This window comes from Hypanus sabinus, chromosome 9 (assembly GCF_030144855.1).
Source record: "Hypanus sabinus isolate sHypSab1 chromosome 9, sHypSab1.hap1, whole genome shotgun sequence".
NCBI lineage: Eukaryota > Metazoa > Chordata > Chondrichthyes > Myliobatiformes > Dasyatidae > Hypanus > Hypanus sabinus.
The window spans coordinates 38,776,919-38,791,253 of record NC_082714.1 but is presented as its reverse complement, the minus strand read 5'-3'; the positions used below and the strand labels follow the sequence as shown (position 1 = coordinate 38,791,253).

At 38.0% G+C, this 14,335-nt stretch overlaps 1 protein-coding gene across 1 annotated transcript in view; it reads left to right on the top strand.

Moving 5' to 3' along the window:
• Positions 1 to 14,335, top strand: part of arpc1b (actin related protein 2/3 complex, subunit 1B) — a 53,168-nt gene that overhangs the window by 18,141 nt on the left and 20,692 nt on the right. Inside the window, exons 3-4 of the mRNA XM_059979500.1 lie at positions 10,239 to 10,343; positions 12,612 to 12,834. Coding sequence (XP_059835483.1) covers positions 10,239 to 10,343; positions 12,612 to 12,834 — 328 coding nt within the window. The remainder of the gene's footprint in view (positions 1 to 10,238; positions 10,344 to 12,611; positions 12,835 to 14,335) is intronic.

The following is a 14,335-nucleotide window of genomic DNA, read 5'->3' as shown; positions in this document are numbered from 1 at the left end:
TTCATTTCTAAAATGTTCCTTAAAACATAGTCAGTTTCCTATTATTCCTATACATCAGTATCAAATTTTATTTGATAAATTCGTCTGGTGAATCATCTTAGATTTTACTTTTTGTAGGTACTGGTCAAAAAACTCAGGAAATGACATATTTGGAAAAAAAACTTCCAAATTTCTTAGAATTAATCATCAGCATAACTGCAGCCAATCTAGGGAAAAAAAGGATCAGCCATGATTGAATAGCAGAGCAGACTCTGGGTCAAATGGCCTAATTCTGCTCCTATGTCTTATGGTCTTAACGTGTAATAGTCTGAAAATAAACAGTGTAGGAAGACTGTCTGCAGTCCATCTGGAGAATGAGATGATATATGTGTCCTATGTCTTTTTTTAATATCTGGCCAGTTTTGCTTGAACGTGAACCAAACTAAACATACAGAAGGTTTCCCTTCAGAGGGGACCAGCTGGGTCTCAGTTCCAATCCTGGATCTAATTTGAAGGCTACTGGCTCAACTCTCACTCCAGAAAATAAAGTATATTATCCAGAATCTGTTTTTATTTCTTCCTTACACTTCAATTCTTCCTTATTCCTCCCTTTTTGTAACCTCCTCCAACCATAAAGCCCTCCAAGATATCTCTACTCCTCATTACTGACCTTTGGTACGTTCACTTTTCATTGCTTTGCTGTTGTTTGACCCACAGAACTATTCTAAATGTTTTTTCAATTGACATCACAGTGACTCTAGTAGAGCCACTGTTATCCCATCAAACCCCTAACCCTGTATCCCAAAGACAGAAATTGGTAGGTTAAATGGCCATGCATGTACCCCTGGTTGTAGGTGAGTTGCAAAATCTCCGGGGTAAATTATAAAAATAACAAAATTAGTGTAAATGGGTGGTTGGTGGTCAGTTCAAACTTTGTGGGCTGAAGTGCCTGTATGCATTCCTGCAGCCTATGATTAAAACCAATTATTTATTCAGTTAACTCCTTGCTATTTTAGGGCCTTGCTATGATCCTCTTTAGCAATATTTTCTGTATAATAACCATGTCTACAGGCCAATGGTGCCTCGCTTGCTGTAAAGAACAAATTTGTCTGCCTCTGCAAACAGCATGTTGCAGCAATTGCGAGGATGTTGGTCAAACTTTGTTCCTGCAGAAACCACAAAATGATGACACATATCAACAGGCTGGGTCTTGGGGCTGCCTGACTGGAGCAGAGGAAGCTGCAGAGCCAGTTTTCTGCACGCATTGCAGTTTGCTGAGCCAACACAACTATTTTTATTCTTGTTACAGATCAGAAACGTCTCATTGTGATAAGCTGTTTTTCACTCGCATTCACTTTATTTTTCCTCCTGGTTTTCTAGTCTTATCATCCACTCTGGGTTTTAAAATACATACCTTGGTATCAGAATCAGGTTTGATATCACCAGCATACGTTGCAAACTTTATTAACATTGTGGCAGCAGTACAATGCAATACATAATAGGAAAATATGTGAATTACAATAAGTATACATGTATTAAATAGTTAAATAAATAGTACAAAAACTAGAAATAATAAAGTAGTGAGGTAGTGTCCATGGCTTCAATGTCCAAATAGCTCCACACTATTTTGCCCCCTTCATGCTTCCATTAATCCAAACAGACTCATAACCACTTAGATCTCTACAATAGTTTAATTATTTGTCAAATGTTTTATCACTTGAAGTAGCTTTCTCTGGTAAAGTTGGTGTTCCAAAATCAAGCTAAAAGTTGATAAAACTGCTGATACTGTTTCAACAATAAATGCTTTGTGCTAATTTTGTTTAAGTTGAGTATCAGAAGAGATAATAACCAAAGTACTATACAAGCAAATGTAAGTGTTTGATGGTACCACTTAGAAGAGCAGGGAACTTAGCCAATGTGCATTGGCCAATATAAACAGTGGATTCCAGTTCATTGGGTCATATCAGGACCAGTACATTTTGGTTCAACTGCCCAATTAACTGAAGTTTTATGCAAATTGTTAAAAAGCTATTAAAAAAGGCTATGCATTTAAATGAATACAGAACAAATTAGAACACTATCAATACTATTACAATACTATAAAACTGTTCATTAGTTCCAAATGTTTATTGATAGAGGAATTTATCCAGTGTACACTGCTGTGTACTTTTAATGAACTGTAAATGAACAAAATCAGTGCAGACACCTAGTGCAGATATTGGAATGCTTTCATGTAATGCTGTCACCGATAGCATCCTCCAAATCTTTATTTTCATTGTTACAGTGAAGATGATTGTCAATACCTTCAAATTCTTCGTAGTTTCTAACTTGCTGAAGTAGTGAAATTGTTTCATTTTCACTCCTGCCTGTTTCTAGCATCTCCAAGCCTGAATGCTTGAAATCACAGTCAGCAAAACAGTTCTGCATTGTCTTACCACCTATTTCTTGTCAACTATTAGTGACAAAAATCACTGCTGTTGAACATAAGCACATGCACCTGACGCTGTTTAAAACTGTTTGCACTAAGCATGGTTTAGTGTTTAACAAGCGCAAAAGTGTGTGCGACTGATGCCAGTTAGAAATGGTTTGGCAACAGTCCCCTGTCCAATTAATTGATGAAGTGTCCCAAGTGAACTAAGGGAGTCTCGGCTATTTACTTGTTTAGTTTTTGTTCTTTAAGAGTTGTCCCAAATAAGTGGCTGCCCCAATTAACTGATGTTCCAATTAAATGGAATCCACTGTACTGCTCAATGCAAATTTTCAAAAAGCAGTTTTTTTTTAGTTAATTACGTTAGAGCTTGCTGTGTAAAAATTAGCTGTCAGTTTACTACATTACAGCTGAGGCTACTTTTAAATAAGTACAAAGTTTTGGGATATATAGAAGTTGTATAAAGTATTAGACAAAGTTAAGTCTTTAACAACCTTTATGTTTTATCTTTAGTCAGCCATGTGTTTCTGTTTCAGGGTCGATTATTTGGCCATATATGGAAATATTTGACTGAATTTGTAGTTCTCTATCTGAAAATACTGCAATCATAGTCATAGCTTCTTACTGGTTCCTTTGTTTTCTCTCACTTTAACTTCCCACAATAACTTCTCAACAAGCAGCTTCCTCAACTGCTTTTTATTTCCCCAGCCTTTCAGAGAAGTCCCCTTTGTCCAATTCAGTGCTCCCCCACCCTGTGTAATTGCAAACTAATTTGCCTTTACTATTCGCTTATTCTGACAGTCTTTGACCTGAAACATTAACTCTTTCCACAGATGCTGCCTGACCTGAGTGTTTCCTGCATTTTTTATTTTTATTTCAGATTCTCAGCTCTTGCAACAATTTCATTTTCATTCATAGATATATTCGTCTGTGCTTTTCTTGCATAGCACACTAATTGAGTTTTAGAAGCAGAAAAGTGGTTGCTAGATAGCACAGCCACTTTCATTCTTGAGGTGAAAACTAACAGAGAATAGCTGCCATACATCCTAGCAATAACTGCAAACAAAGTCATAAGCCCAATCCAACCCTTAACAACAGAAATCAGGCAGATATACATATTATTTCACCTCCAAAATGAATTTTTACAGTACACCAGCAGAAAACCTCAACCAACACCCTTCTAGAAAGAATAGAACAAAACTGAAATGATTTCAAAATCACGCTGATGCCCAGATGTGGAAGTTATTTAATCCAAGTACATCCTTCCACAGGAGTCTAAAATCCACCAACCATAGGGTAAATTAACCTTGCATTGAATTGAGATTTTGTGTCCACTATCCTAATCCTAATCATTTCTTTGCACAGAGAAATTAATCTTGAGTTTCCCTTAAGCAGGTGCACCTGAGTCCAACTCTGTGGTTTAGACTATAAACCTGGAGGCAACTATTTTCATCTGAACCAGGTTCTGGACACACATGGTGTTGTAACTTTTTTTTTGAAACTGGGTTTAGCTGCTGCTAGTTTAATTCTGCATGAAGTACTAGTAAGATTTGGTATCCCACATATCCCAGTGATTTATAATTCCTAGTTTAATTTTAATGCTCCTTGCTCTTTGGGCTACATCAAAACATGGAAGCCAGAGTGGTAATGATGACATCAAATCAAATGTGGAGCTGAGCATGTCAAGTGGCAGACATGTTGTGCACAATATGACAGCAATAGGTGGAAAGAAAACAAACCACAAGTAGAGAAAGATAAAGTATTCTCAAATTTGGGGAGAGAATAAATATATAAAAAAAGTAAGTTGAAGGTAGAATGCATGGGAAGTGGATGGGTGTTACGGTGGGGATGGGGTTGTGAGGGTGGAGAGAAATGATTTTCCTTGCTGGAAGTAGACAAGCTGTCCTTCTGTTACCAGTGAGGAATTTTAGACATACACCATGGAAGACCTCTGTCTGCAGAGATTACTCTGGTTAAGCCCCATTCAAATGCAGTAATGACATGAATGTGACCAGCTGTGAAGCCCAGGCCTGTGTTTTTAATTGGGATCCCTGTCCTCCCTGTAGGTTAAGTGCAGAGCTAGGTCAGAAAGTTAATTTTCCAAGTAGGCCGACAAGCATCTCATTTTAACTGACTATCCAAGGTACGCAGTCAATATTACTTTTTCAGTTAGCCATTACTTATTCTGCTGTTGTGTTTATTTCTGGAAGATCTTCTCTGATTCTCTTTTTTTAAGCTCTAGAGCAAAGCTTTCCTTCATAACTTGGTCACTGGGATCAGCCATATCAGCCCTGAAATCTCTGATCTTTCCCTCATCCATCATAAGACCACAAGACAGTAGTGTACTCCAGCCTTTGGTTGGAATAAAACTATCAGTAATAACAGACATAATGTAACTAATTGCAACTGCATTTGGATTTGAATTGCCTTCATTCTGGCCTTTTGCCGGTGTAGCACTCACTAAAACTGGCTTTGGCAATTACTGAAGAATGGTTATTATATATACATACCGTTCTTCTGTTGCCAAGTTTGTCTCATGTAAAATGGTTCTAAGGCTGCATACTTGGAACATAAGAATTCCAGTAACTTCTTGCTCACAGCACAGGAGGTGGCCATTTAGCCCATTAGGTCCAGTTTAGCTTTCAGCAGGGCAATACCATAAGCCCCATTCCCTTTCTAATTTCCCTATAACTTTTCCTGTCTCTCATGCCCATCACTTCCTTCCACTGGGAGACACAAGAGACTAGAGATGTTTGTATCTGGAGCAACAAACTGCTGCAAGAATAATGCTGCTTGACCTGTTGGGTTCCTCCAACAGATTGTATATTAGTCCCTTTTAATTCTGTTGCCAGTTGCCTATTCTGAGAGGTAATTTACAGTCATCAGTTAATCAATGTAGATTTTTCGAGAGGAGAACAAAGCAACCAGCAGAAATTCAAGGAGTCACAGGAAGAACATGCAAACTCCACACAGACAGCATCTGAAGTCAGAATTGACCCGGGTTCCTACAGTTGAGAAATAATATTTTCTCAATGCTGTGTAATAAAAAAAAAACTGGGATACAATATATGCTGGATGTGGGGACAGGAGAAACTTATAGGATGATTAATTGGGGGAGATGGGGCTTTGGAAGGAGTAAAAGGAAAAGCAAAAATGTAGAAGGGAAAAGTGAGTATCAAAGGAGCTGGGTTGGGGTCTGCAGTGTGCAGGATCAAAGAAAGAAATACTGTGCTCAGAGTAGAAAATGTGCACAGAATTGCATGGCAGGAAGAGGTCACCTCTTCAGACTGTGAAAAGCTAAGGGAAGATTTGAAAATATTGAGTTTTGAAATTAATAAATCAATCTAAATAGGATTAGTTACAAACAGGGAATGAATAATGAATGAGGGAATGGCACAGAATCTATCTAGCACAGAGGCCATCGATTCCTCTTTGCTTGCAGTCTGATATTAATTTGGTTCCTAATGTATAAATCTACAGAACTATTTGGATTTGCTGCATTTATACAGTATAAAAATATCATTCAGGTTTTCTAATATTTCTCCTAATTTTTGTTTTTAAAATGACCTCCTGTAGCTTTGCTGAATGGTGCCTCTTTACACCAGCCTGGCTGTGAACATAGTGATTAAGAAACAGAGACCTCCTTATCCAAAGGATGCAGTGGCCACGTAGTCTCACCACAATCACACATCTCTGCATCAGCTCCATTCGGGATTGAGCTAAGTTTTAAATAAAATAGTATTGGAAATCCACTATAAGCTTTGGAGCACTTCCAAAAGGAAATTTTACATTCAAATTTGGGCGTACATACAACTAGAGGTTGGGATTGTTCTATGTTTGTTGTCACAATAATGCATGAACATGGTCATAATAAAATATATGTTCACTTCCAATGTGAATCACTCAAATGCCATTGGTTTGGGGAGACTGATGTCTTCTGTTATCCCAAAGTAAACCTTCCATCCCTAACTGAAGAACACCAAGTTTAATTCATGCAGTCTTTCATTTACCTTGACTTGCACATTTTATTTTCAGGAAATCTGCTAAGAAACTAACATTACTGAACACCGGGCAGAATTCTCCATAGAATAAATTTGGCAAAATTATTATAAAACATGAGTTTTTTACATATTCTTTTGAATGAAGCAAACACAACATTTTTAAGCCCTAGTATCAAAATTACATTTTATATCATCATTATCTAATATGGACAGTGTTGCAACTTGAGTTCTGATCACCTTTGATCCTTTTCCCATGCTATAAGAAGGAACCTTATGCTTCCAGTGACACTGAAGACCTTTTAAATATTTAAATACACAAGTACCACTTGGGAGGAGAAAAATTAAATCCATTTTTCTATATCCAGTTGTTTATCTGCCTTAGTGATGTCGGTTAGATCATAGTAATATTAGCATTGTCTTGCCCTGGAAAACATTGATATTTAATAATATTCGTCAGATGTACAATAATATGAATTAATACTCCAAACCAATATGAAGCACAAGGAATTGTTTTGGAAAGGCTGTTAAAAGTTGCCTTCTAACTCAAAATTAGGGACAGCATATTTTACAACAAATACATTTAATTTGTAATTGGAGGATAGTTAACAAAAAAAATCCAAGGGACAACAGCTTGACAACAGCTCATAAACAAACAAGTATGATTGTACTATTTAACACCTGCACTTACCTTAACACCTTTAGCTGTCTGTTTTTGGAGAAGTAACAGGTGCTGTAGATAAAGGAGATGAAATAGATGTATTAAAAATTCCAAAAGGAATATGATAAATTGATACATCAAAGATTATTGCAAAAATTTCAAATTACGTAGAGGATTGGCGGGCTAATGGAAAATCGTTGCCATAAGTGGGTCTCTTTTTTTTTGGTTTGTTTTGCTGAGACCTTAAATTTTACTTGCATAAGGTACTGAAACAATGGTTGTTAAATATGTTCATGCCACAAAAAAAACAAGTAAATTTTGAGGAAGAACTTATCCAAATCACATTGATGCTTCTCTGCTTCCTCCTCAGAGCTCACACTCCCATCAAGGTTTATGTCATCTGTAAACTTGGTAATATTAATATCGTTAATGTATATTGTCAATACAGTTGTTCTGTCAGAATCACTGAATTGTCAGTATCCCACCAGTCACTGCCTGCCACTCAAGAGGGATCTGTTTATTCCTACCCTTTGTTTCCTGTCTGACAACCAGTTCTTGATCCATACCAGGCCCTTCCACCTCACTTGCCCTGCTAAAATTTGGAAATGACACTTTTATGTACGACTTTTTATGAGATGAGTACTTGGGGACCTAGGCTCAAGATTCAGGGAATGGATTCAGGATGGCAACGAGGTGAAATACCTTTTCCCAGAGAGTAGTGAATCTGTGGAATTCTTTTCCCAGGGAAGCAGTAGAGGCCACCTCATTAAGTATATTTGAGACTTTTTTTGCATGCATGGGAACTAAGGTCTGTAGGGGAAGGGAAAGTAGGTGGAGCTGAGTCTACTGATCTACTGAGTCTACTGAGCCTGATCTTATTGAATGGTGGAGTAGGCCTAATGGGCTAAATGGCCAACTCCTGTGCCAATTTTTTATATTATGACCTTGCAGAAGTCCAAGTATATCCTATCAGATTTAAACCCATTCATTTTTTTTCACCTGGATCCCCCAAAAAAAACACTATTTCCCTTTGTAAATCCATACTAACTTTGGCTATTCACTATTTTCCAAATGTTTGGAATGGACTTAAGCATTTTCCCTACCATGCTGTCAGAAGATTACCAGGTGAATCGATTAATTGACAGAGTGGAGAGTTTTGTGTGTGTAAAATAAATAAATAAATCTCACTGTCACTCACTTCTTTCTTTTCTTTAGAATTCTCTGCCTCTAGAGATAGTTGATGCTCTGGTAAATAGATTTTTCAAAAGCAAGGAATGTAGACATGCGTTTACAGTCACATCCACCAGGTTCTTATTAAGTGGTCATCAGCCTACTCCAGTTCTCAATTCATATATTTATGTAAAGTCATCCTCCAATCCAGCGGATAAGCTTCCAAGTATACAAACTAATAGACTGTACACCACATTGGTGCACCTGAGAACTTCTCTACCATTAGCTAACTCCAAAGTCCTTCAGCCACAAGCATCAACTTAGTGGACTTGTGTCTAAGAGTATGACCCAGACTTTGTTCCAATATCTTCAGAGCCCTGGTAATCTTAATCAGCTACTGGAAACTCCTTATCAACTCTGGAAAGTTCCCCAGTTTCTACATTGTGTTTCAAACAGCCAGAAACCATTAGCATCATGCTAGAGAAAATGTTATTGCAAATGTGTGTATTAGCATAATAACATTAGTGCTAGAAATGGAATAGGAAGTGGTCTGATTGAATAGGACGAGTTAATGCCCTTGAGTGAATTTTCTTCTTATTGAAGGCCGGTTATGAAGAATTGCAACATAGTTTCTCTTTTAAAATGGAAGAATACTTGGTTCCTTGGTCATTAGCAAATAATTAATGGTATCAAATCAACACAAGGATTTAAAAATAAAATTTGTTTATCAGGTCTTTGCACAGTCAAAAGGAATTTTGCATTAATCATATTTACTCATGTCCCTTTTCTTTCTAATCAGAGCCTGACTCCTTTCCAACTTTTTTAGGATGACAATTAAATGGCCGTTATCATTATTATGTACTGTGTCTTATGACGTAGGTGATCATGGTCTTTAACTATGATTGTCTTGGCAAATTTTTCGGTATAAGTGATTTGCCATTGCCTCCTTCTGGGCAGTGTCTTTAAAAAATGGGTCAGCCCAGCCATTATCAATACTCTCTGCCTGGAGTCAGTGGCCACATAACCAGGACTTGTGATATGCACCAGCTGCTCAAGACCATCCACCACCTTGCCTGGGGTGACCTGCAGGATTGCAGAGGGAAGGAGCACTTCACACCTCCTTTGGTAGACACGTATCTCCACCCTGTCACCCTAGAAAATGCCAGTATTTTATGTATTAAGAATGAGTATGGTTTTAAAATTTCTTTTAAGTATCTGGGGGTGGGGGGGGGGGAAGCTTCAATAAAGATCTCAAAGCTACTTTGTGGTAGTGTTCAGTTGTCACTAGGGATTGAAAATGAATTCCGTGGACACTCCTGTACTCAAAGACAAACCATTGGACAGTTGAGAGGGCAGTTTTTCATTTCACTTGAAAACAATCACTTTTAAGACAAAAATAGTAAAATATTGCAGATGGGGCCATTGGTTTAAAGGCTGGAGTATTTGGGTGTGGGTAATCATGTAATTAAAACCTCCTGAAGTTTCTCCCTGCACAGAGGTAGCTGGTGCTTTGAGTTTGGTATTTAAACCGTCCTTGCCAAATGTTGCTTAACTTCCTTAATATTTGTCAGTGAAGAATTAAATGATATGTCTGAAATCCTGCTGGCTCATCATTTACAAATTCTTCCATTTCCTTGCTCCTCTAGTTTTCCATTCTTCACTGTGCCCTCTTCCTCACTGTTTTCCTGTAATCTAATTCTACATTCCTCATCTTTGTTGATTCTTCATATGTTCAGTTATGAAGGGTTTTGTGCTGAACAAGCTCATCCCATTTTGGTACATTAAGCAATTGTCACATTATTTCTCTCAGAAACCAATGTTTTGATGACACGATTTGCATTCTACATCCTTCCCTCTTGTCACCTTTTTTGTAACAAACATTCTCTTCTCACTTTTAACTTCCTGCTTTTTGAACAGTTCGCCTATGTTTCCGAACTTTTCACACATTGTTCCTTAATTTGGTTTCTAGCTTAGACATGTGGTTTATACATTGTTTTCGCAGAAATTGCACTGTGTCCCAACAATCATGAAGTTCACATTTACAAGAAAGAAGGATCCAAGTGGAATAGAATTCATGAGCTGAAGGAGCATAGTGGACATGTGACAGGTGAGAGACCATGTGAATTACTTTATATGCCAAGAAATGAGAGAAGTATAAGGTCATGCTCATGCAACCACCCAATATTTGGGGCAGAAAAATACCTTAAACGATCATCATTTATAAAGTTTATTTCATAAGAGGCATGCATTTCTATATGTGAAAAGCCTCAAGGAGTATCTGGAGAGTATAGAAGTATGGTTTGTGATAGATGATTGGAAGGATAACATTAAATGTCAGAAGGGCTGAATGGTCTCATGTTTTTATGTTTCATAATAAATGCCAAGTAATTCCATCACAGATGGTTTTCTTGTTACTATAATGACCCAAAATATTTTAAGGAAATTATACACAGTTTTATCTCATAAGAGTGAACATGTGTATGCAAATCCTTTTCCACAGCTTCAGGATGTTCTAGAGCACATCCTTTCTCATTGCTTGGTGTGGCAGAAAAGAAAAGAAATACTAAAAATATAAAATATTTTAAAGATAATTTTCTGAAGTCTGGCATGGAGAATTTTGGTCTGCACTTCTACCTACTCAAGTCTTTGATATGATTTATGTAAATTAGTGTTTTTGAATCTTTACTGCCAATACTTGTGTTCAACAATTTTCTAATTCAGGGGTCACCAACCTTTTTTTTTCCCACCGCGGACCAGTTTAATATTGACAATATTCTTGCGGACTGACTGACAGTGGTGGTGGGGGGGGGGGGGGGGGGTTGTTAATCACGACCGGAATATAGGTGATAAGTCAACAATAAGTTACTGGTTAATGTCTAATACACTCAATTTTGTTTCTAAAAGGGTTTATCTAATGAATTTAATATTAAACACACAGCGCATATTGTCCTCGCATGAATATAGTGATAATTATAACTCACTTATAAGTCAATAGCATCATAACGTTTTAAGTAACGTTTGGATATTAAACACACAGCATATGTTTTCTTCATATGAACATATAAAATCATTGCAAAACATCAGTGAGAGGACAAGGTAAGGACCAGAGGTCCCCATGGCGGGGCCGCAGTGGTTGCAGTCTGGAGACAGCATCTGACCAAGCGAGCAAGGAGTACAACAGGGCGCGTGCTTGCCCCCCCCCCCCCCCCAGTAGATAGGTAGAACTTATTGGCTGACAAATGTTTGGCTCGAGCGATGACTTTCAGCAGATCACAGCGAGGTAGCTGCTCTGCTACTTACGAAACCCTGAGCCTGGATTAGGTCGTCTGCGAATATTTTAGCACTGGGCTCCCTACAAACATTCGGTGTGCTAAACAGGTTTAGAGGCTGTGCCCATCAATCCGCACTCCAGGCCAGTAGCAACGGCACTTCTCGCCGGCCAGTTACTCAAGGCCAACCAGTGATCCCTGGTGCGAGGGTATCACTGTGTTTAGGACGCTGATGACCTCGTGTGCATTCAAGTTCAACAGTGGGTGTGGCAGGGAATGAGGAAAGGTGTGGCTGACTCATATTGTTTCCTCGCGGCCCAGTAGCAGATGCTTTGCAGCCCAGTACCGGTCCACGGCCCAGTGTTTGGGAACCACTATTCTAATTTAGTGTTTGCATGGAATAAATGTGCATCATAGATTTACAGCTATATATAATAGGGATTCTCTGCTATAAAATACTCCAATGTAGCACATATTTGATAGGGCATAATAAGTGTGAGTTTAACAAATGCAGACTTTACTTCAAGATGAGAAAATTTACTCCAACAGACAGACAATTCATTATTATAAGTTATATACAAATACAGCAAACAGCAAAATGTATCAGGTTTTCAGCAGGCTCTTTATACTGAAGTGTAATACAACTGCTTTGATAAAATGTAAAGGGGGCCAAATAATCTTAATTTAAATTCAGTCTAGATACCCATTTATTGGATACAGATTGACAGCACACTCAGGATTATACATAATTGTATTTTCACGATAAGATCAATTGGATCTCTGAACTGTGGTAGTATTATCTTCCATGTACAATAATTAACATCTTTATATTTCAATATGCCTCAGGGCTATCCAGCTTCATCTTAAATGTGCAACTTCACTTAACCAGAATGTCATTGCTATCTGATAAAGAAGTTTCTCCTAAATTTGTTATTGGTGGCTTCCTTATTTTTACAGCCACTATTGTCATCGTCTGCAGGAGACCCCGATTAGTCTTTACAAATTTCCCATGGTTGCAGATATTAAAAGTATCATTGGACTCTTTGACGATTGTCATTCTTTCTAATTAATGATCAATTTGGTCCATTGGCCTTTTCCTGATTTAGGGATTAGCTGGGCCCCAGAAAGCAATCGAATTGTGACCTGTGGAACTGACCGTAATGCCTACGTCTGGTCCCTGAAGGGCAACGTCTGGAAGCCAACTCTTGTCATCCTAAGAATCAATCGTGCTGCCAGATGTGTGAAGTGGTCACCAAAGGAGAATAAGTTTGCTGTTGGCAGTGGATCCCGGTTAATTTCAATCTGCTACTTTGAGAAGGAGAATGACTGGTGAGTCTGCAATATAAGTAGTAGGAAGCTCGATCTGAAATGCAGTCGGGCAGCCTACAATCTGACTATACAGTATAGCATAAAGCAACTCGTAGTCAATCAAACAGTACTGAGAAACTAGAGAACAATGAATGTGAAAAATGGATAATATTATAATCCCAAGACTAGTGCTTATTTAATATTTAGTACTCCCTCATTATACCCTATTAAATTTTACAAGCAATGTAGTGACTTCTTACTTGTAGACACTGATGTAATGCAGTAAAATCTGCATCTGTTTTTTTATTCTATGGCAAGGTCCCACATCAAAGAGAAGAATCAAATGGCCAAGATTTTCCCGTATCTGCAAATGGGGAAGGGTGAAAATAACCATTTCTGTCATGGATCTCCTGTCAGAAACTTCAGTTTGTGTCCCATTCGGATGTATTGGAATTTTCCAGGACATTTTCCAACAGAGCTGTTCTTCCTCAGCATTGAGGAAAATGTACCAAAGTTTCTGGAATGATCCCTTGAGCCAACGTCCCCTAATTCTGGAATATGATTTCTCAAGAAACAGCCACAATATCTACTTTGTTAATTCATCTAATTTGTGTGTTTGAATATGATTCACCTCTCATTTCTCATCTCCAATACGTACAGGCTAATCTTTCTTGATTCCCCCTTCACGTGATAACCACTTACTCCACATAAAAACTTGATGAAACTGCATCACACTGTTTTCAGGGCCAGTTTGTCAATTTTTAAGTACATAGACCAAAATGGACAAGTATTTCAGCTGGATTCTCATAAAAGAACCCTGAACCATTGCTGCAGGATTTCCTTTCTGTAATATGGAGTGTGCTTTCCTAACTGCTTGCATGTTTACTTTTTAAATTTGAAGAACCAGAACACAAAGGTCTGCTCACCAACATTTACTACTTTCTCACCATTTAAATAGAATATTTTTTCTATTTTCTAAAAATTGAGAGAACCTAATATTATGCACTGCTTGGCCAATTTCTCACTCACTCAGACTTCCACTGCTATTTGAAAATTCCTTATACCACCCTTTCCTACAAGGTCTGATACATTACACTATCTAGTTCATAAATATAAATTAAATTTTGTTTTTTTTTTGAGATACAGTGCTAAGTAGCCCTTCTGGCCCTCTGAGCCACGCAGCTCTGACAACCCTGATTTAACCCTAACCTAATCACAAGACCATTTACAATGACCAGTTAACTTACCCGGTACATCCTTGGACTGTGGGAGGAAATGGGAACATGGGAAAACCCATGCATTCTGAGGTAAGGATGTACCGAAACTCCTTACAGATGGCACTGGAATTGAACTCCAAACTTAGCTGTCCCGAGCTGTAATACTGTTACACTAACCACTACGCTGCTGTGGCCCATCCTGATTGGCAAATTGTGAATTGCTAGAGAAAACACAGCAAGAAAGTGGAATTGCTTATTAATTGGTGAAATGGGCTGAACAGACTATTTAAACCATAAGACCCTAA